General features: G+C 35.2%; 1 protein-coding gene across 5 annotated transcripts in view; it reads left to right on the top strand.

The window, feature by feature from the left end:
* Positions 1-24,682, top strand: part of JMJD1C (jumonji domain containing 1C) — a 258,892-nt gene that overhangs the window by 30,169 nt on the left and 204,041 nt on the right. For 3 of the 5 annotated variants that reach the window (XM_045437550.1, XM_045437548.1, XM_045437552.1), the window contains exon 2: positions 16,758-16,805. The exons of 1 other annotated variant lie outside the window; for it this stretch is intronic. In XM_045437550.1, the coding sequence (XP_045293506.1) occupies positions 16,758-16,805 (48 nt within the window). Of the gene's footprint in view, positions 1-16,757; positions 16,808-24,682 lie in introns of those variants that run through there. One more of the 5 variants, XM_045437551.1, reaches the window with a different exon arrangement.

Below are 24,682 nucleotides of genomic sequence, written 5' to 3'. Positions count from 1 at the left end.
ACTGAGCCACCCAGGTGCCCGAGTACTGTAATTTTTATTTTAGCTTTAATATTTCTGTTCTTAAAAAATAGAAAATTCAGTAAAGTAGTACCTCACCTAAATATGTACATTGACAATGCTTCTTGTAATATTTAAGTATAATTCTTCGGTAACCTATTGCATTTCATTACTTTCTTTATACAATTGATCAAGTTTCCAGAGTTGTAGAGTATGGAATGTGTTCAAGGTGATTCGTATCAAAAATTTTTTCAAAGTAACTGACACCAGTCTCGGTGATCATAGAAGAATCTGAATGTTCCTATGACAAATTTGGTTTTAACAATAAAACTTCTTGTAAACTCAGTCATCTTAATGTGAATTAGTTGCAAAATCAAACACCCACTGAAATAAGTGGCCTACTATTATAATTTTCATACTTGTAAAAAAATACCTATAAATATTGATTGTTTAAATTATCCTTAAAATTTCATTTGGATATAGAGTGCTATTTCGGAGTATAAAATTAAAAAATTGATTATGTAGTTTTTTACCAAATGGCAGGTAGTTTTATAAGCATACTTCAAGAACATAAATAAAATGCAAATAGAATTTTATAACCATGTTTTAAATGTATGAATTCTGTTCGGAGAAGCAGATAGACTTTGCTACAATTTAATACAAAGCTAAGGTTATGTTTCATTACTTATGTAAAATAGTGTTCTTTGTTTAGCTTCCTTTAGTACTTGGAGAATTGTGTAGTTCCATTGATTGCTTCCATGCAATAGAAATCTGACCTTTAGCAGATGTTTGAGAAATTGCCAGCACAGCATGATCAGCCGACTAGACAGTTTTCCCCCTTATTTGACAGACCGTTAGTGGTGTAGTAACACCAAAGACATTTTAAACATTTTTTTGTAATATCAAAAGTTTTCTAAAATCCTAAGAACATATTAAAATATTGACAAAACAGGATAGATTATTTTTCTCAAATCATGGATTACAGTTCAGATAATTTTACATTTTCATTTCTAAAAAATACACTAAGAAAATACTGTTGAGTGAAAGATATTGTATTTTGTTATTTAAAATATTTTTGCTTATGACATTGTCATTAAGGGTTGAAGTATGTAATTTTTTTCCTCGATCATATTTTTTTTGTGCAGTTTAAACATTGCAGGTTTTTTCTTATTTTAGTGTTCTTATCTAGTTCTTATTTAATTGTAAGTATCTTTTAAAATATGGACTCTTTTAGAGAGGTTAAATGTATCATGGAGCAGTTATCCTCTCTGCAACTCCTAGCTAGAAGCAAGATGCTGCACTGTTGTGTGTTTAAAGCCTTTTCTCTGAAGGACATTATTTTGACAGGATGTACAAGGGTCAGCTGTGTAGTTGTGGGAGTTCAGCATGAACACTCTAAGCTCTGTTTTCTTGGTTTCATCAACTGAGTGTACAGGAAGGGGGAGAAGAAGTGCCTTGATGTGTGAGAATCAAGTAATGAATTGATAGTATCAACCATTGCTAGACTGGGTCTTTTCCTGCAGGTGCTGCTGTTCCATAGGGCATTGCAGTTGCTTTTTATTGTGTCACATGAACAAAAAAAGATTTTATTTGAAGGAAAGTTAAAGTAATATAGTCTTACATAGTTCTGTTTTATGGTTTTATAACAATTATGTATGCCTTAGGTTTTTAAACTGAATTAGTTTTTCTAAATAGAGGTTTATGATTTGTAGTTAAGTGTTGGTATGTGCTTATATGTCACCTTAAAAAGTAAATAGGTGTTATTTTAAAGTTACAGATTCAATAGAGTCAGTATCAGGAATTCCAAAATAACTATGCTAAACCAAAACTTAAGAAAATCAAACATATGGGGCACCTGGGTGGCTCAGTCAGTTAAGTGTCCGACTTCGGCTCAGGTCATGATCTCATGGTTCATGGGTTCGAGCCCCGCATCGGGCTCTGTGCTGATAGCTCAGAGCCTGGAGCCTGCTTCAGATTCTGTGTCTCCCTCTCTCTCTGCCTCTCCCTTGCTCTCTCTCTAAAAAATAAACATTAAAAAATAATAAAATATATAGATAGTTCGGCCACTAAAGTTTGTAGGCAAAATTCTAATGAAGTCTATCTCATCTGTCTCTAATACTTGTGATATTACATACTAATATTAAAGTTTTAGTTAAGTCATTTTATGTGAAGAAAAAATAGGTTCTTAAGTGAGATTTGGTAGGTAACTATATTCTTACTTATACTGTAACATTTACTTATTTTCAAAACCAGTGTAAAAGAGTTGCATTTTAAGAGGAGATTAAGTTGTAGAGTTGGCAACAGCAGGGGAAAATGCATGTAATCAAATTTACTCTTAAAACCTTTTGGGGAAGACTAACTTGTCATTTTACACCTCATCCAACACAGCTGGCTTTTTTGTTTGTTTCAGAATGGAAATTTTTTTTTTTTTTTTTGTACATTAGATAAAGTGATTTTCTTACACTTACATCTTTCTTGCATCTCTAAATTCTAGACTCATCTTTTGGGCAGGGTGCTCACGTTATGAGAGCCCAGAGAAAGTGGTGAGGAAAGGAGCTCTAGCATTGGAGATCTGGTTAGCCTTGAGATCTCTAAATAGAAACTTCTAAATCAGAAATTCAGAGACTCAGAGTATGCTTCGTTTTAATTTTTTTCTTTTTTTATGTTTGTTTATTTATTTTGAGAGAGAGGGAGAGAGAGCGAGCAAGCAGGGGAGGGGCAGAGAGAGAGGGAGACAGAGAATCCCAAGCAGGCTCCGCACTGTCAGCACAGAGCCCAATGAGGGACTCGAACTCACGACCATGAGATCATGACCTGAGCTAAAATCAACAGTCAGACTCTTAACCAACTGAGCATTAAGTGTTGAGGCACCCCTCAAATATGCTTTTTAAAAAAAATTTTTTAATGTTTATTTAGTTTTGAGACAGAGAGAGACAGAGCATGAACGGGGGAGAGTCAGAGAGAGGGAGACACAGAATCTGAAGCAGGCTCCAGGCTCCGAGTTGTGAGCACAGAGCCCGACGCAGGGCTCGAACTCACGGACTGTGAGATCATGACCTGAACCGAAGTTGGATGCTTAACCGACCGAGCCACCCAGGCGCCCCCTCAAATATGCTTTTTAAAGAGAGAGGAAAAAAAAAAAACTTTCCTAGTGAAGATTTTCTATTAAGTTTTTTAATTACTAATAGTTTTGGAAGAATATGTAGTATTCAGCTCACATTTTAAGAAATCCAATTATCTTTGTTAAAGTATATACTTTTTAGTCTTTCAGTATTTATCATTTTTTTACTCTGGTTCTCTTTCAGATATGGATAGAATCAGTCAACCTGTTTTCTTCATTGATGTGGAATTTTCATTGTGTTTGTAATTTTGAAATCCTCTGATTGCATCACAAAAATTTGTGACTGTCTTCCGTTCAGCTTTTAATTTGACTTGAGGGAGAAAAGTTTTAATGCTTGCTAAAGTTAAAAGAATTGCTTTACTTAGATTTCTTTGCACATCTTTTCTCTCTCTCTCTCTCTCTCTCTCTCTCTCTCTCTCTCTATCCAGCACATGCACAGACTTGCAAAGATCCTCTGCCATTATCTCCTGGTATCATTTTTTTGTCTCCTAGCAAAGCAGGAAAAAAGGTTCAGCTTAAGGCAGCTGTGAAGGAAGGACAAGTTTAGCCAACTATTTTACTAAGTAAATGTAAGATCTCCTCCTTGTCAATAGTTGCAACTGTTTACATAAAATTTTTCTACAGTATGAGATTGTGTCTCTATTTTGTAAGTCTCTGCTCAGGAAATTCATTATTAAAAATCTGCATCTTGAACTAGAACATGTCATTTAAAAATGTTATGTAACAGACATAAACTTATTTCATCACTAATAACATATATTTAAGATGACAAAGCACAAATCAAATAACCTGTTTTGGTATTCACCAAAACTGTTTAAGTCGAAACAATGCTGTCAGATTAAAATATTGAAGAGTACTTGTCTTTTACCTTACTTTCCTGTTAATCTCTTTCAGATAAATACATAAACACGTATCTTGAAAGATGAGACTAAGTATTTGGAAATATATATCTTTCAGTGTGCCTGATTACAATGGCTTAAGTCTTAAGTTAGCTTTGAACTACTAGTAAGTCTTCAATCATATTTATTTAGCAAGTTTTTTTTGTGATTATTATGTAGATATATGTATCTCTGTGTTGTCTTTTTCTTATTTTTTAAAATTATACAGAATATACACTATTCTTTAATTTAAAAATTAATTAATTTTATCTACTTATGTACCTACCACCCAGATCAAAATACAGAATGCTTCTAACACATCATCCTGTTACCCCTTCCCATTCTGTCTATACTGCTCATTTATTCCACTAATTCTGTCACCATAAATGAGATTTGCCTATTGTTGAACTTCAAATAAATGGAATCATGCAGTGGCTTTTTATTTACTTAATTTTATTTTTTATGCAGTAGCTTTTTAAACTCTACTTATAATCTGTGAAATTCCTGGTATTAGTTTCCAAGGGCTGCCATATAACATTACTGCAAACATGGTGGCTTAAAACAGTAGAAATTTATTTTCTCGATACTGGAGGCCTGGTTTATGAAATCAAGGTGTTCAGGGCCACTCTCTCTCTGAAGACTTTAAAGGACAAGAATTTTTCCTTGTCTTTGAAGGGAAGCAGGACTCTGAGGACACCTGATTTCATAGTTCTCATCTCCAGAAGTGTGAGAAAATAAATTTCTGTTGTTTTAAGCTACCAGGTACTTTTGTGTTCTGTTAATACAGCCCCAGAGAAATAATATATTCATCTGTATTACTAGATTTACCAGAATTTCATTCTTTTTATTGTCATGTAATTTCCTATTATATGAGTATATCACTCTTCAGCTGTCCTTCAAATGATAGGTTTTGGGTTGTTGCCAGGTTTTGGCTTTTGAATAAGTTGGATTCACCTGGAAATTTTAGCCATTCCCATGGGTGTCTAATAGGAGCTGTTGTAATTTTAATTTGCATTTCACTGATGAGTAATTTGCTTAGTACCTTTTCATATGTTTATTGATGAGGGTGTGCATTCTCTCTAATTAAGTCTCATGGCCATTTAAAAATTTGGTTTGTCCTTTTGTTTAGTAGGAGTACTTTATGTATTCCAGTTATGAATTATTGCTAGCAGGATTTGGGACTAGAGTGAGGCAAATGAAGCACCAAGGATGCAAATTTAAGGAGGCACCTACTCTTAGGGTTGAGTTTCCTGTGTTCCCAGATTGCATTTCCTCCAAAGCATTCCTGGTGGTCCCTCTCTAATTCAAGACACTGTTAAAATGTTGCCTCATTAGAAAGGTCATTATATCTAAATTAGCACCCCACTCTTCTGCCATTCTGTCATCCTGAACACTTTGTTTTTCTTCATAGCACTTACCACCAACTGACATATACTTATATATACTTATGTATACACTTTCTTATTTTTGGTTTATTGCCCTCCAAAAGAAAATATGCTCTATGAAAATTGAGGGTTTTCTTTTTATCCCCTGCTGTTTACCAGTCACTGGAGCAGTGTGTGCATGTAATGAAGCCTTAACAAATACTTGGTAGATCTTAATAAAATAGGGAACTTGAGATGAGCAAGTATCCAAACAAAACAAAACAAAACATGAGTTCCATTTTAAGCATGCTAAATATACATTGGGGGATAATACAGTTAGATTGAAGTGGTCAGCGATTGGCAAATATTTTCTGTAAAGGTCCAAATAGTAAATGTTTTATGTTTTGTGGCCCTTAAAGACTATGTCACAACTGCTCGACTCTGATATCCATACGAAAAAACATCCATGGGCAATGCAGTTAATGAGAATAGCCATGTTTCAGTAAAAGTTTGTGTGTAAAAGCAGGTGGTTGGCTTATAGGCCATATTTTGCTGACCCCTGGACTAGGTAATGGAGAGCTATAAACGTGAGACTTGGAAGCTTGATCTTGATTCAGAAGGTAGTCATGATATGTTTTACGTTAATAAAGTGAAATGACCAAAGAAATTGTTCCAAGAAAATTAGTTTGGCAGTAGTAGGTAAGCTGGAAAAAAAAGCAATTAGAGGCAGAGAAAATAATTATGAAACATTTAAGCTTATATAACGCTTACTATATGTGAGGCACTGGTACTGAATGTTTATATATGTTAATTTATTTAATCCTTACAAAACCATGTAAGGTAGATACTGCTATTAATTCCTTTGCACAGATAAGGAAAATACAACATGGAGAAGTTAAATAGTTTATCCAGGTTCACACAAGCGTTAAGTGATAGAGCAGTATTTGAACAAAGACTGCTCCTTATCAGTGTGCTGTTTTATTACCAACTTACAAAGTAGTTAAGAATTGAACTGGAATGTTGACAGTGAAAAGGGACAGGCCAATAATGATGAATGTAAATTAACTGTAGATTGATTGTGGAGACAAACTAAAATGTAAGTGAAGGAGAATGATTAGACAAAGAAGACTAGGGGGAAAAATTCCCATACATTGCACAAAGAAGACCAGAAATACTATTACTAGTACAAAAGGAATATGAGAAAGAGCACTTACTAGCAAAGGATGATGTGTTTTGTACCTTGTGTGAGATGGGAATGAAACACTATTGCATGGAGCTGTATCACTAAAAATAAACACCTGAATGTTGGATGAAAATATGTCTAGAGATGCAAATCTTGGAGTAGCATTATTTTAACATATTTTGAGTGCCTGTTTTATTCAAGACTTTGAATGGGAGATGAAAGAATAAAGATAATAGTTTAAGCAATGTGAGAAGATGATTTCTCTGAAGGACTGGATAAAGAGAACTTAAAGGGCTTGAGTAGAAATACACCTTTATTAGGGCACCTGGTGGCTCAGTCGGTTGAGTGTCTGGCTTGCGGCTCAGGTCATGATCTCACAGCTCGTGAGTTCGAGCCCCGCATTGGGCTCTGTGCTGACAGCTCAGAGCCTGGAGCCTGCTTCGGATTCTGTGTCCCCCTCTCGCTGTGCCCCTCCCTCCCTCATGTTCTGTCTCTCTTTCTCTCAAGAATAAATAAAACATTTTAAAAAATTAAAAAAAAAAAAAGAAATACACCTTTATTAGTAGAGAGATAGGAAGTGAGATAGATAATTAAGTAGGTGGGGGAACATGCTGAATCCAAAGTTATGAAAACCTAAAAGGGGATGATTTTTTTAATTTTTTTTTTTTTTTAAAGCACGCATGTGAGAGGAGAGAGGGGTAGAGGAAGAGAGAGAATCCCAAGCAGGCTCCATGCTCAGTGCAGAGCCAGATGTGGAGGTTTGATGCCACAACCCTGGGATCATGACCTGAGCTGAACTCAGGAGTTGGATGCTCAACTGAGTCAGCCAGTTGCCCCTAAAAGGGGGTATTTTTTAATTAGAAAATATTCGTTACAAATATTCCTTCCAGGATTTGAAATTTAAAAAATTTTTTTAATTGAAGTTTCTTAAGGAATTAACTAGATAAATTTTAGTATACCCTTGCATTGGTATAAAATGGTTAGTTGATATGATGAAGATACATTAACCACTGAATCATATAATCTAGTGGATTTACTCAGAGAAGAAGAAAGAGCAATGAGAAATCTCTCAAATCCAAAAGTTAATGAAGAGATCCACATTTCAAGGTAAGAAACTAAAATGTGCCATGACTTTGAGCAGGCATTATGAAAAACAGACAATCCATTTTATCTTGATACTTGATACTTCTTTAAATGGTACATACAGTTGATTAGTGACAGGATTTACTTATCTTTATCCATTGGTTATACAGTGACCAATAGTTTTTATGTTGTGATCATTGAACTATCTAGCCTATCTGGCTGAAAGTTGACTATTTAAGGACCTGAAATGTTTGGCATTGTTTCATATTGGGAAAACATGGCTCATTCTGACTCACTTTTATCCAGTAGACTCTAGTTCTCTTGGTTCTGAAAAGGAGGAGGTCTGATCAATATACTCTGAGGCAAATATTATAAAAATTTTTAATAACCAGGGTTTTGTAATAAGAAATAAAAATTATATATAATAAAAATCTATATAAAATTACCAGATTGATTCCAGTATATTCTTTAAAATTTTTTTCATCTTATTTTATTTAAAAAAAAAATTTTACTTCCAGTGTAGTTAACATATACAGTGTTATATTAGTTTCTTGTGTACAAAATAGTGATTCAACAATTCCATATATGACTCGGTGCTCATCAAGATATGTGGACTCTTAATCTCCTTACCTACTTCACCCATCCTCCCACCCACCTCCCTTCTGGTTACCATCTGTTCTCTGTATTAAGCGTCTGTTCTTTGGTTTGTCTCTTTTTCTTGTGTTCATTTGTTTTATTTCTTAAATTACACGTATGAGTGAAATCATGGTAATTTTCTTTCTCTGGCTTTTGTTTCGCTTAGCATTATGCTCTCTAGATCCATACATGTTGTTTTAGATGGCAAGATTTCACTATTTTTTATGGCTGAATAATATTCCATTGTGTGTGTTTGCCCACGCATGTGTGCGTGTATACCACATCTTTATCAATTCATCAATCGATAGACTGAGCTGCTTGGCTATTGTAAATAATGCTGCAATAAGCATAGAAGTGTGTATATCCTTTCAAATTAGCATGTTTGTATTCTTTGGGTAAATAGCCAGTTGTGGATTATTGGATCATAGTGTGGGTAGTTGTATTTTTAATTTTTTGAGGAACCTCCATATTGTCTTCCATAGTGGCTGCACCAGTTTTGTATTTCCACCAAAATGAGGGATGCATGAGGGTTCCTTTTTCTCCACATCCTAACCAACACTCTTGTGTTTTTTATTTTAGCCATTCTAACCAGAGTGAGGTGATACCTCATTGTTTTGATTTGTATTTCCCTGATGGTGAGTGATGTTGAGTATCTTTTAATGTGTCTGTTGACCATCTGTGTGTCTTCTTTGGAGAAATGTCTATTCGTGTCTTCTGCCCATTTTTTAAATTGGATTATTTGTGTGTTCTTTATACATTTCGGATACTAACTTTTTATTGGATATGTCGTTTGCAAATACCTTCTCCCATTCAGTAAGTTGTCTTTTAGTTTTGTTAGTTGTTTGCTGTGCAGCAGATTTTTCTTTTTTGTAGTCCCAATAGTTTATTTTTTTAGTAATCTCTACACCCAGCATGGGCTCAAACTCACAACACCGAGAGCAGGAGCCACATGCTTTTCCAACTGAGTCAGCCAGGTGCTCCCCAATAGTTTATTTTTGCTTTTATTTCCTTTGCCTCAGGAGACATTTCTAGAAAGATGTTGTTACAGCCAGTGTCAGAGAAATCACTGCCTGTGCTTTCTTCTGGGATTTTTATGGCTTCAGGTATCACATTGAAGTCCATAATCCATTTTGAGTTTGTTTTTGTGTATGGTGTAAGAAAGTGGTCCAGTTTCATTCTTTTGCATGAAGCTCTCCAATTTTTCCAATACCATTTGTTGAGGAGACTATCTTTTTCCCATTGCATATTCTTGTCTCCTTTGTCAAAGATTAATTGACCATTGTAAGTGTGGGTTTATTTCTGGGCTTTCTATTGTGTCCCATTGATCTCTGGGTCTGTTTTTGTGCCAATACCATACTGTTTTGATTACTACAGCTTTGTAATAAAATGTGAAGCCTGGAATTGTGATACTTCCAGCTTTATTTTTCTTTTTCAGGATTGCTTTGGCTATTCAGAATCTTTTGTGGTTCCCTGCAAATTTTAGGATTGTTTGTTCTAGTTCCATAGTAAATGCTGTTGGTATTTTGATAGGGATTGCATTAAATCACTAGATTGCTTTGGGTAGCATGGACATTTTAACAATCGTTCTTTCAATTGTTGAGCATGGAATGTCTTTCCAGAGTACATCCTTCACCTCTGTTGTTAAATTTTTTCCTAGGTGTTTTATTATTTTTGGTGCAATTGTAGATGGTATTGTTTTCTTAATTTCTCTTTCTGCTGCTTCATTATTACTATACAGAGATTCTGTACATTGGTTTTGTATCCTGTGATATTACTGAATTCATTTATCATTTCTAGTAGTTTTTTTGGTGGAGTCTTTAGGATTTGCTATATAGTGTTATGTCATCTGCAAATAGTGAAAGTTTGACTTCTTCCTTACCCATTTGGATGCCTATAAATCCTTTTTCTTGTCTGATCACTGTGGCTAGGACTTCCAGTAATGTGGTGAGAGTGGATATCCTTGTCTTATTCTTGACCTTAGGAGAAAAGCTCTCAATATTTCCCCATTGAGTATGATGTTAGTTGTGGGTTTTTCATATGTGGCCTTTCCTATGTTGAGATATGTTCCTTCTAAACCTACTTTGTTGAGGGTTTTTATCCGGAGTGGATTTGTACTCTGTCAGATACTTTTTTTGCATCTATCCTTTCTCTTGTTGATGTGTTGTATCATGTTGATTGACTTGTGAATACTGAACCAGTCTTGAATCTTGGGAATAAATCCAACTTAATTGTGGTGAATGATTTTCTTTTTCTTTTTCTTTTTTTTTTAAAGATTTTATTTTTAACTGATCTCTACACCCAAACGTGGGCCCAGATCCACAACCCTGAGATCAAGAGTTGCATGCTCCACTGACTGAACCAGCCAGGTGTCCCTCTGAAAGATTTTCTTAGTGTGTTGTGAGATTTGGTTTGCTAATATTTTGTTGAGAATTTTTGCATCTATGTTCATTAGATATACTGGCCTGTAGTTCACTTTTTTTTTGTGGTAACTTTATGTGGTTTTGGTATCAGGGTAATGCTAACCTCATAGGATGAATTTGGGAGTTTTCCTTCCTCTTCTATTTTTTGGGATAGTTTGAGGAGAATAGGTATTAACCCTTCTTTACATGTTTGGTAGCATTCACCTGTGAAAATTTCTGGTCCTAGACTTGTTTGTTGGGAGTTTTTGATTACTGATTCAATTTGATTGCTGGTAATCAGTCTGTTTAAATTTTCTATCTCTTGCTTCACTTTTGGTAGGTTACATGTTTCTAGGAATTTATCCATTTCTTGTAGGTTGTCCAATTTGTTGGCGTATAAGATTTCATAATATTCTGCTACAATCTTTTGTATTTTTGTGGTTTAAGTTGTTATTTCTCCTCTTTCATTTCTGATTTTGTTTTACTGAATTTTGTCTCCTTTTTTGTGATGAGTCTAGCTAGAGGTTTATCAGTTTTGTTGATCTTTTCAAAGAACTAGCTCCTTGTTTTATTGATCTGTTCCATTGTTGTTGTTGTTGTTGTTGTTTTAGTTTCTGTATTATTTATTTGTGCCCTAGTCTTTATTATTTCCTTCCTTGTGCTGGGTGATTTGTTTTGTTTTGTTTTGTTTTAGCTCCCTTACATGTAAGGTTAGATTTTTATTTGGGATTTTTCTTTCTTCTTGAGATAGGCCAGTGTTGCTACAAACTTCTCTCTTAGAACCACTTTTGCTGCATCCCAGAGATTTTGGACTGGTGTGTTTTCATTTTCATTTCTTTCCATGTAATTTTTGATTTCTTCTTTGATTTCTTGGTTGACCCATTCATTGTTTAGTGGCACATTATTTAACCTCGAAATATTTGTGCTCTTTTCAAGTGTGTGTGTGTGTGTGTGTGTGTGTGTGTGTGTGTGTGTGGTTGACTTCTAGTTTCATAGCGTTGTGGTCAGAAAAGATGCATGGTATGACTTTGATCTTTTTGAATTTGTTCAGTCTTGTTTTGTGGCCTAATATGTGATCTGTTCTGGAGAGTATTCCATGTGCACTTGGGAAGAATGTGTATTCTGCTGTTTTCAATGGAATGTTCAGAATATATCTGTTAAATTCATCTGGTTCAGCCACTGTTTACTTGTTGATTTTCTGTTTGGAGGGTGGCTGGCCAGGGAAGATCCACAAAGTGTGCATGGGCGGGGCACACAGTTTTAACAAGGTACGCACAGGTCTTTTCTGGGAAGGGTCCTCCACCACCAGATTGAGATCTCATAAAGCACAGGGCTCTGGAGATGTGTTGGCAAGGTTTGGGCTAGTCTTCCAGGTGAGGGACCTGCAGCTCTGGGACTGAGGCAAGTGTAACTGTAAAGAGCGGATCCACCAAAGTTTGGGGGGTGGGGCTTGGTTTCAGCAAGTTAAGTAATTGAATGTTGGTGTGCTGATTCCTGCAGATGGCTGTGTGTTTAATGTTGGGGGGCAGGGGAGGGAAATGGCGCCTACCAGCTCCTTTGTTCCTCAAGGCATCTCCCACTGATTTCTGCCCCTTTGGGACAGGCTTTCAGGTTAGTAAATAACTTTCCCTCCCATATGCTCTAGGCATTTTTTCAAACTACTGCTTCTATGCTATATCTCTATGGGCTGTTGTACTCTCTTTAATGGTAGGTACTCAGCTTCCTGTTGCCTTAATTGCTTTTGTGTCTTTCAGTCCTTACGGAACATGTCTCCCATTTTTTATATGGCCCTTGGTATTTGCAGTGGTTCCCAAGTTCTCAAATACCATCGATTTCTTACCTCTTCACATACTCTTCTTACCTTTAGGAACATTGAACCTTTTTATTTTCTTGGTACATTATTACTTTACAAATGTTAGCTTATATTAGACTAAGTTGAGATTAATAAAAGATGTGTTGATATAGGAAAGATTCATAGTTGTGTTGAGCTGTGGATGCTTTTTTGTTCATTACCAAGTTCATTTAACAAGTAATTTCCTGGGTACCAGAGCCATGAAGTACATGTGATAAAATTTGTGCCTGGGTGAAAGCATGTTGTTTTTATGTCATAGACTTTTGGGGTCATTCATAAATGGTTAAAACACACTAAATCAAGAATAGTTAGGCCTATTGCTCCATTGATTTCTTTGGTAGATATTTGACAGTACTTCCAGGCATTCAGAAAGGGGGTTATGAGACTTTTTACTATTTCCAGAGGGTAAGATAGTTCCTTATGTGATTTCCCACCCCCCCCAACCCCTGTTATTCAGACAGTATTTGTTGATGACATATTGTGTGCCAGGTACTATGTTCCTAAACATCCCAGCTACAGTTCTGTCAGGCTTAGAGCATTCTGTCTGTGGTATTTGCATATGTAAGAAGATTACAAGTTACAAGCGGTTTCTCCATGGCCATTCTTTTGAAATGCTAACAATACTTATTAAACTTTAGGAATTCCTGAAATTAACATGCATGAGAGGGAACATTTAAAAAAGAAGATATAAAAGTTGTTTCCATGGGTACCTGGGTGGTTCAGTGGGTGGTTGAGCATACAACTTTTGATTTCAGGCTCAGGTCATGATCTCACAGTTCTTGGGATCCAGCACCACATCTGCTGTCAGCACAGAGCCTGCTTGGGATTCTCTCTCTCTCTCTCTCTCTCTCTCCCCCCACTCTCCCTCTCTCCCTCTCCCTCTCCCACCCTCCCTGCTCCCCCTCCCTCCCCCCTCCCCCTCCCCTGCTCATGCTGGCTCTCTCTCAAAATAAACATTTTTTAAAAAATAAGTAAATGAAAATTGTTTTTCTAAAATATCAAGATTAGATAAAAAATGTAAAAACGAGATAAACCTGTATCCTACCATACTTACGATAAAATTATAATTTTGATTAGATGGATCCCTGATATTTATATTATCATGACATATAAACACTGTTTTTGGTTGCCTACTTACTATATATTGACTTATTTTTGGTTGCCTACTTACTATATATTGACTTAATCTGGGGGGAGATCTTTTATATATTATATAGTAATAGTCCTGCATTTCCTTTATTTCATTTCCAATGTACTTGTCACTAATTTAATTACAGAGTCCTCAAATTATGTGAAATATTTTTAGTACATTCAAGTATGTATATTAGGTATCCTATCCATTTTATCTTCTTTATGTAATCTTTTCTGGTGACTTTATATGTGGACTCTCCAGACCTCTTGTAATCTTGTTTTGCCATCATACTGGTATTTCTTTTTTTTCTTTTTCTTTTTTTTTAAATTGGATTCTTATCCTGTATTCCATGTCTTGGTTTATTCTCTAATATTGGTGGAATATATCATTCATTAATCTCTTTAAAAAGTATTGCCTGCTGGGGCACCTGGCTAGCTCAGTTGGTAGAGTGCAGAGCATGCAACTCTTGGCCTCAGGGTCATGAGTTCAAGGCCCATGTTGGGTATGTAGCCTACTTAAAAAAAGAAAAAAAAAAAAAGATTGCCTGTCTGCACATTTTTTGGTGGCCTGTTCATTTGAAAGAATCTATATATATATTTTTTTAAGATTTTATTTTTTCAAGTAATCTCTACATTCAACATCAGGCTTGAATTTACAACCCTGAGGTGGAGAGTCACATGCTGTACTGACTGAGCCAGCCACGCTCCCCGAAAGAATCTGTGTTTTAAGCTCAAACTTGACTCATATGTGAGTGGATATAGAATTCTAGATTAGAGATTGGAAGTGACTTTTCCTCAAAATTTTGAAAGCACTCATGTATTGTCTTCCAGATTCTGTTGTTGCTTTGAGAAGTCATGCAACTTAACTTTTTAATCTTTTATATGAAAGAAGTATGTGGGATCTTCTCTTTTAATTGTGCTTTGAAATTATACAATGACAATCCTAGATGTATATCTCTTCATCTGAATGCTTATTAGCTTTTTAGGAGTTACTTTTTAGTTTGGGAACTTTGAATTTCAGTTCTGGGAAATCTTGAATTGTTTCTTTTTGTTTTTTTTCTGGGAAATCTTGAATTGTTTCTTTTTGTTTTTGTTTTTTTTTTCCTCTCTCTCTTTTTTCCAGAACTTTAGTTTGGGATATGGGACCCCGTTGGTCCCCTTTTTATCATATCTTTTCTCTCCTATATTGTATTTGTTCTGGTTAGTGGGGAAATTTTTACAAGTCTGTATTCTTTTTTTTAATGTTTTTATTTATTTTTGAGAGAGAGAGAAAGAGACAGAATATGAGTGGGGGAGGGGTAGAGAGAGAGGGAGACACAGAATCCAAAGCAGGCTTCAGGCTCTGAGCTGTAAGTACAGAGCCTGACTTAGAGCTGGAACCCACAAACTGTGAGATCATGACCTGACACAAAGTCAGATGCTTAACCAACTGAGCTACCCAGGCGCCCCTACAACTTTATATTGTAAACCTTCTATTGAGTTTTTTTCATTTCTTCCATCACAGTTTAATTTCCTAAAATGTTTTTGTTTTCCCGCAAAGTTATTTTTGATAACTTCCTATTTCTGTATTTTGATTGTTACATTTATCTTATTGAGAATATTAATATTAAGGTTTTGTTTTCTTCTCCCTTCAGAATCTTGTCGTCTTCCAGTTACTTTTTTCTCTATGTGTAATTTAGTTCCTGTGTTTTAAATTTGACATTTTCCTCACATGAAATATATGATGATTCTTTCTGACTACTCAGATTTAGTAGTTTAACACTTTAAAAGTACATTGGGAACTCTGGGCCACATGAGCAAGTTTTGGTGACTGTATTTTATAGTTTGGAGATCATGCTGCTTTTTTAGGAAACACCTAATGTCTGTATATTTAACTATGTTGTATGTTAAACTCAAGTTTCTCAGAGGTATCTACCAATCTTTTCCTTCTCAAAGTTTGTACCTATTGAGGTAAACGAACAAAACTAGGTGTTGCAGGAGGGGTTTGGTTCTCAGCATATTTCAGAATGTAAACTTCCACTTGATTTTCCTGTCAGTAGTAATCTCTGCCTTCAATTTGCTTTAATATGTGCTCCTCTATTCAGAGACCCTGTAATAAATAACCTTTTTCTAGGAGAAAAACCTCCCTTTTCTACAAAGAGAGAAAGGAGGCAGTTGCTAGCCATGAAGAGATCTGTGTGTCTAGCTGCTGCTTAAACAGACAGTATCATTCTTGGTAGCCCTACTTTCCTGTCAACCAATATTGAGCCATTGTCGGTTTCTGTCTTATAAATTGGAGTGTTTATCAGCTTTCCCAAATTTTGACCTTAGCTTAGCCTTCCTTTATTTCATGAAGTCGACTATCACTACTATTGCTATTATTTTAATATTAGTTGATTCTGCTCATTTTTCCAGTCTGTTGAAATTTTTTGGAATCTTAATTTTATCATCCAGTGTGTTATTTTCCTTTGCATCCTATTGAGTCAGCTAAGTATCTTGATTGAAGTGTGAGGTTAGAGCCCTATGCATTACTTTTGAAGACATTCAGTCAGTTTTCCTTTAGTTCTTGGTTAATACTGTAAATTATGTTTTTTTAATCCAGCTATGAGTTTATATATTTTTTCTTTCATTCAAAAGTATATTCAGGATCTTTTTCTACAATATTATAATTTTAAAAATTTGGTGTATTAGTTACACTAGCCTCCCTAAAAAGAAGAACTTTATCAATGAAGAAAAAACTTAGGATCACTGTAGTGAAATAAAATTTGCTTTTGGTGTGACCTTTTTCTTTTTTAGTGCTTATAATCCAACTTGTAAATAATAATTTTTGTACTTTGGATATAGATCAACATAAATGGATTGTCAAGAGCCTTTTCAACTCAAGGGTCTTTCTTTGATAAATAATTTTCTTAAAAAAAAAGTTTCTCCATTTCCCAAACCAGTGCATTTTAGAACTTATTTTCCTATGATGTTTTACATATTACACACATTAGAGTTGCATGTCTAATTCAGACCTGTAGACAGCAGTGTAGGCAAAAACTAATTTAAAAAGTTAGCTAGGTATTCTCTTACTGTCTTCTTTTCTCATTTCAACTTCATTTACTTTTTAACTATGTTTCTTCTACCTTTTCCAGTTTTCTACTCAATTCTCCTTGGTGGAGAAGATGGATGCAAAAGAGGAGGTGTGAGTAGTTCTTTATTCTCTCTGCATCTGTTAACATTACATCATCTTTCCCATGCAATATTCTTGTTTCTTCTTAGTTCGTCCTCTTACATTTATACAACCAGTAGGCTTGTTTGGTTTTCCTTTGTATTACTTATAAAATTTAGTCTATTCTGCAATATTATAAATAAGGTTTATGATATTAATTCATATATATTAGTTACATTTCCCTCCTTTCATTATTTATATATGTCCTTTTAAAATCAGAAAACTCTGTAATAGCCATATTGTTTCACTCACTCATCAACTTCATTTATTCAGTACACTGACATTTATTAAATTCCCCAGGTATTTTAGGTCCTGAGAAATAAGATATTGATATTACTTTTACTAATAGAATTCATACTTTCATAGGTAATATCTCCCATTTCTTACTAGAATTATCCATATTTATACAATTAAAAACTGTAACTTTGCTTTTTGGCCTCCCATCCACATTGTTGAATACTCTCTTCCTTTTGAGCAGTGTGTGATATTGCAAAAGTAGACTCAGGTTTGAGTTCTGGCTCTGCCAAATGTTAACTGTGTGATATTGGATAAATCACTCAGTCTTTCTGGGTTTTACCTCTCTCAACTATAAAATGTATGTAATATCTACTTTGTTGGGTGAATTGAGAGAATTTAGATGTAAAAATGAATTGAAAGAATGTATATACATATATTATGTAAAAATTGAATTTAAGGATCTGTACTGTGGTATTTTTATAAGGATTACTGTCTAGATATTTATTGCAATGCTTTTGAAATATGATTGTAAGTCTCTTTGGAAATAAGAACTATATCATATTGATCCTGATCCATTGCAACTAATAAATAGCAATGACTCATACTTTTGGATTGAATTTCCTAAAAAACAGACCTAGAACAAGTGTTAATGTAGTTGCTGTTTCTTTTCATATCTATGTACTGCCTCTTGGTCACAATTCTGATATAACAATGACAAATATGTGTGCACCTGACAGTATAACTTCAAAATACATGAAGCAAAATTTTACAGAAATATATAAATTACATATAGGCAACTTTACAGCCATAGTTGGAAATTTTAACACTCTTCCCATAGCGTTGGTAGAACAACTACATAAAAAACCAGCAAAGACATTGAAGATTTGAAAAACATCATCATTCATCGTGATTTAATTGACATTTATATAGCACTACATTTCATGCTGTAATAATACATGTTATTTTCAAGTGCGCATGGTATATTCATCAAAAGAGACCATATGCTGGGTCACGAAACAATTCTAAATAAATTTAAAAGGAAATAATACAGGACTATTTTCTTGAACCATAGTGGAGTTAAATAAGAAATTAATAACAGTATGATGGCTAGGGGAAAAATTCAAATGTTTGGGTATTAAACAGTACACTTCTAGACAATTTGTGGGTCAAAGAAGAAAGCAAGGGAAATTAAACATCATTTTGAACTGAATGATAATGAAAATGCAGTATATCAGAATGTGTAGGTGCATCTTCAGGGTTGAGAGAGAAATTTATATCTTTAAATGCTTCTATTAGAAAAGAAAGAACCTGGGGCGCCTGGGTGGCTCAGTTGGTTAAGCGTCCGACTTTGGCTCAGGTCATGATCTCACGGTCTGTGAGTTCAAGCCCCGCGTCGGGCTCTGTGCTGACAGCTCAGAGCCTGGAGCTCATTTCAGATTCTGTGTCTCCCTCTCTCTCTGCCCCTCCCCTGTTCATACTCTGTTTCTCTCTGTCTCAAAAATAAATAAACGTTAAAAAAAAAAATTAAAAAAAAAAAAAAAAAAAGGAAAGAAGGAACCTAAAAATCAGTGACCCAAGGGTTTACCTTAAGAGAGAAAAAGAAATGCAAATAAAACCCAAACTAAGAACAAGGCAGGAAATAAAAATAAGATTAGATCAATGAAATAGCATATAAATGTGAATAAAACTGCCCTTAGGTGATAATCTTCATCAGTCAGATTCTTTCTCCCCTCTCCTTTTTTTTATATAAATTTTTTTCTTAATATCTGTTTATTTTTGAGAGAGAGCGAGTGAGTGCACAAGCTGGGGAGGGGCGGGAGTGGGGGGAGGTAGGCAGAGGATCTGAAGCTGGCTCTGCTCTGACAGCCGTGAGTCTGATGGGCTCAGACCCACAAACCGTGAGATCATGACCTGAGCTGAAGTCAGACCCCCAACTGACTGGGCTACCCAGGTGCTCCTCCCTGCACCCCCCCTTCTTTCAAATCAGCAACATATCCATTTGCTGAGACTGGAGGAATAGGCACTCTCTCACACATTGTCTATTGGAATACAAAATGTTACAACCTTGTGTATTGAGAATTTGACAACATCTAGCTAAGTTAAATACTCATTTACTCTTTGATCTAGTAAATCTCCTAGGAATATATCTCAAACACAGATTGGCATAAATACAAAATGGCATGCACAAGGCTACATTCATTGTAGCACTGTCTAAATAGCAAAAGACTGAAAGGACACTGTATTCATCAGTAGGTTTCTGACTGAATAAAGTGTGGTTCATTTACCCAATAGAGTATTGTATGGGTGTAAAAGCAAATGGGGAGCATCTTCTGTGCCATGATGGCCAATACATATTATGCAGCAAAAGTAATAAGATATAGAAAAGTTCATAAAGAATGTTACTGTGTATCTAATTAAATATATTTGTGTGTGTGTACCTTTCTACTTTTATTTATGTTTTAAGAAGTTTTTAAAATTTTATCTTAAGTTTATTTATTTGGAGGGAGAGAGAGAACCCCAAGCAGGCTTCACACTGTCAGCACAGATCCCGATGCAGGGCTTGAACTCAAAAACCATGAGATCATGACCTGAGCCAAAACCAAGAGTTGTACACTTAACCGGCTGAGCCACCCAGCCACCCCGTCTACTTTTATTTTTTAAATTTAGGAATTAATAAAAAAAACTAACCCATTTTAGGGAACAAGGATAGAGGGAATAGCTAAAGTTCTATGAATATACAGTACCTTGTTTTCTAGGTATGATTTTGAAACTATGTAAATGTACATAATTCTAAAACAAGTTTTAATCATTAAAAAAAAAAAAAGTAGGGGTGCCTGGGTGGCTCAGTTGGTTGAGCATCCATCTCTTGATTTTAGCTCAGGTCGTGGTCTCATGGTTCAGGAGATAGAACCCTGCATCGGAATCTGTGGGGAGTGCAGACCCTGCCTGGGATTCTCTCTCTCTCTCTGCCCCTTCCCCCGTTTGCTCGCTCTCTCTCAAAATAAATAAACTTAAAAAACTAAAAGTGAAAGCAAAATGAAACAAAGAAGCCTAAGTGGTGTAATTATAGGAAGGAACTATTTTAAGTGACTTTAAAACAAGTAATTTGATTATATATGCCTGGTGGATTATACCCTGAAGATATAAGAACAATATAAAAACCTTATATGGTTTTCATTAATCATAGTGTTGGTATTATTATTCCTAAACTGTTGTATGTATATTGTACAACAAGGCAAATGAATTTGTGTTGGTGGCATTGTATAACAAGAATTACGGTATGGGAGAAGAAAGAAATAGAAATATAAGAACAACACAACTTTAAAAAAATACTATAGAATTTTTTCAGTATCAAGTCATACTAACTCTTATCACTATATAAGGTCTAGATAGATAAAATGACAAACCCAGGAGTAATGAGCACTCCTTAGAATCCAGACTGTTGTCTCTGAGTAATGCTGATTCCCGTTGAAAAGTACAATGTTCCTTGGGTATGTGGTTGGTTTCAGGTTTGGGTCAGGAGATGGATAAGATGATCCTGGAGTATTTTGTTATACCAGAAGCAAGAAAGCTGTTAAAGACTACTAAGTCCGTGTCTAAAAGACTCAGAAACTAATTGAAGAGTCTCTCATTGGTCAAGATGGGAAAATTTGACACTAATAGAAATAACCAACTGCAGTTAATTTGAAGCATACTACATTTATTTAAATCCAAAAGTTTGTAATGATCCCTCCCCTAAAAAATGTGTTCTCATTGTTTACCATTCTGGGAGGTTAGGATACCAACTCATTTTTTTTCAAAAACTCTTAAAAAACAAGCATTTATTCTTCCTTTTCTAAACAAACTACCTTTTGGAAACCAAAGATTTGATGAGAATTTTCACTTAATAGGCACATTACAGATAGTAAATAATGAAGGAATGATAAAAGTAGAATGTCACTTTTTTGTTGCTCTCAATGAAATGTTGTATTTAGGCATTGTTCATCATTGCTGTTATTATCACAGATACAAGGCAATATGTGTATGCCCCTTAATGAAAAACACAGTACCGTGTATGAGTTTGTCTTCTTTATCAATTCTGAATTTGATTAAGACTCTAACTTCGACAATTACAAAAAATTACGTGGACAGAGAAACATGTTTAAAAATGTCACAGGGGTATAGTCCACAAAATACAGATACTTGAAGACTACATGGGACAAGCGACTTCATTTCTTTAACAAAGAAGTTTCAGGAGGAAAAGAGGTAAATGAAACCTTATAGATAAAAAGAAATGTAAATTTCATGTCAATGAGTTGGAATATGTGGTACTACTATGATCTTAATTTGAACAAATGGAAAAGGAAAAAAAGGCCCATGCTGGGAAACTTGAATGCTGACTGATGGATTAATAATTTTTTTTTTTTTTTTTTAGTTGAAACAAGATTGACCATGAGATAAACATTGTTGAAGCTGGGTAATGGGCACATGGGAATCCATTATGTTATTGTCTCTACAAAAAAATTAGATTTTTCAAAATAGCTTTTCATATATAAGCATACCTCTCAGGTATTGTGGGTTCAGTTCTAGATCACTACACTAAAGTAGATACTGCAATAAAATGAATCCAATGAAGTTTTTGGTTTCCCAGTGCATATAAAAGTTATGTTTACTTTATAGTCTAGTAAGTGTGTAATAGCATTATGTCTTAAAAAAAAATGTGTTGCCTTAATTTTAAAACACTTTATTGCTAAAAAAATGCTTATTACCATCATGTGAGCTTTTAGGTAGTTATCTTTTTGCTGGTAGAGGGTCTTGCCTTGTTGATGGTTGCTGACTGATAGGTGGTGATTCCTGAAGGTTGGGTGACTGTGGCAATTTCTTAATGTAATGAAATTTGCTGCATTTATTGACCCTTTCAGGAATGATTTCTCTAGCATGTGATATTGTTTGATAACAGTTTACTGATTGTAGAACTTCTTTCAGAATTGAAGTCCTCTCAAACCCTGCTGTTGTTTTCTTAACTAGGTTCATGAATACCCTAAATCCTTTGTTGTCATTTCAGTAATCTTCACAGCTTCTTCACCAGGAGTATATAACAACTCAAGAAACTACTTTGCTCATCCATAAGAAGCAACCCCTCATTCATTCAGTTTTATCAGGAGATTGCAGCAATTCAGTCCCATTTTCAGGTTTCCCTTGTCAGTTCTTTTTGTTTCTGCCACATCTGCAGTTAACTTCTTCAGGTGAAGTCTTGAGCCCCTCAGAGTCATCCATGAGGGTTGGAATCAACTTCTTCTAAACTCCTGTTAATGTTGATATTTTGACCTCTTTCCATAAATCACAGATGTATTTAATGGCATCTAGAATGGTGAATCCTTTCCAGAAGGTTTTCCATTTACTTGTTTAGATTCATGAGAGCAATCATCATCTGTGGCAGCTATAGCCTTATGAAATGTATTTCTTAAATAGTAAGACTTGAAAGTCAAAACGACTCCTGGATTTTATGTTAACAAGTATGAAAACAACATTAATCTGGTGTTTCTCCATTAGAGCTCTTGGATGACCAGGTTCATTGTCAGTGGGCAGTAACATTTTGAAGGGAAATTTTTTTCTGAGCAGTAGGTCTCAACGACTGGGCTTAAAATACAGTAAACCATGTTGTAAACAGATGTGCTATCATCCAGGCTGTTCCATTTATAGAGCACAGGCAAAGTAGATTTAGGATAATTTTTAAGGACCCTAAGACTTTCAGAATGGTAAATGAGCATTGGCTTCAATTTAGTCACTAGCTGCATTAGCCCCTAACACGAATCAGCCTGTTCTTGGAACCTTCTGTAGCTATGAAAGTCTTAGGTGGCATCTTTACCAATAGAAGGCTGTTTTGCTTTCATTGAAAATCTGTTGTTTAGTGTAGCCACCTTCCTTAATTATCTTAGCTAGATCATCTTTAAACTTGCCATACTCCTCTACATTAGTTCTTGCTGCTTCCTTTATCTTGTATTTTTTTGTTATGACTACTTAAACCTCATGAACCAACCTCTGCAAGCTTCAAACTTGTCTTCTGCAGTTTCCTCACTTCTCTCAGCCTTAATTAGAATTGAAGAGAGTTAGGGCCTTGCTCTGGATTAGGCTTTGGCTTAAGGGAATGTTGTAGCTGGTTTGATTTTCTATTCAGACCACTAAAACTTTCTTCGTATCTGCAATTAAGGATGTTTTGCTCTATTATTAATGTGTTCACTGGAGTGGCATTTTTATTAATTTCCTTCAGGAACTTTTCCTTCGCATTCACAACTTGGCTGACTGGCACAGGAAGTCTAGCTTTTGGCCTGTGTTGGTTTTCAGCTTTCTAGCTAAGCTTAATCACTTCAAACTTTTGATTTAAAGTGAGAGGTGAGGGACGCCTGGGTAGCTCAGTTGGTTAAGTGTCCGACTTCTGGTCAGGTCATGATCTCACAGTTCGTGAGTTCGAGCCCCGCGTCAGGCTCTGTGCTGACAGCTCAGAGCCTGGAGCTTGTTTCAGATTCTGTGTCTCCCTTTCTCTCTGACCTTTCCCCATTCATGCTTTGTCTCTCTCTGTCTCAAAAATAAATAAACGTTAAAAAATAAAAATAAAGTGAGAGGTGAGTGACGTCTTTTCACTTGAACAGTTAGAGGCCATTGCAGGATTATTATTTGGCCTAATTTGAGTATTATTGTGTCTCAGGGAATAGGGGGACCTGAAGAGAGGGAGAGAGATAGGGAAATGGCTGGTTGGTGGAGCACTCAGAACCTACAAGACATTTATTATGTTTGCTGTTTTATATGGTGTGAGTTTGTGGTGCCCCAAAACTGTTAATGCTAGTGACATCAAAGGTCATTTACCACAGATCGCCATAACAAATACAATATTAATGAAAAAGTTAGAAATATTGAGACAATTACCAAAATGTGACAGAGATGTGAAGTGAGCAAATGCTGTTGGAAAAATGACATCAGTAGACTTGTTCTTACGGTTGCCACAAACCTTCACTTTTGCTTTATAAAAAAAAAAAAAGGCAATATCTGTGAAGTACAATAAAGTGAAGTGTAATAAAATGAGGTATATGCCTATATGTATATAAAATTGGACAAATTGTTTATGAATTTATATTTGTAGATTTCACTCTATTATGGTAAAGACCCATAGATTAAAAGGGGTCTTTTAATCAGGGGCTTTTGGGTGGCTCAGTTGGTTAAGCTTCGACTTTGACTCAGGTCATGACCTCGTGGTTCTTGGGTTTGAGCTGACAGCTCAGAGCCTGGAGCCTGCTCTGTCTCCCTTTCTCTGCCCCTCCCCCGCTCATGTTCTGTTTCTCAAAAATAAACATTAATAAAAATAAGTAAATGAAAGGTGAGATCAGTAAATAGTAGTGATTTTCATTTGAAGGACTTTGTGTTGTTTATTAAATTCATGAATTACAGTTGACCTAATAAGAATTAAGAGATCAGAGCAATTCCTGTTAATGAGGTTTGATAGAAGGAAACACTCATTCCATGAATTTGATTGCTGAAAAAATGTGTACATTTAGATCCAGTTTTGTAAAGTCTTTCTTCAACTAAGAATAGAAATTTTATGAAATGGAGATATAGTATACATTCCAGCTGTCTCCT

This window comes from Leopardus geoffroyi, chromosome D2 (assembly GCF_018350155.1).
Source record: "Leopardus geoffroyi isolate Oge1 chromosome D2, O.geoffroyi_Oge1_pat1.0, whole genome shotgun sequence".
Taxonomy (NCBI): domain Eukaryota; kingdom Metazoa; phylum Chordata; class Mammalia; order Carnivora; family Felidae; genus Leopardus; species Leopardus geoffroyi.
Note: the sequence above shows the minus strand (reverse complement) of the source record. Positions and strands in the feature narration are given on the sequence as shown.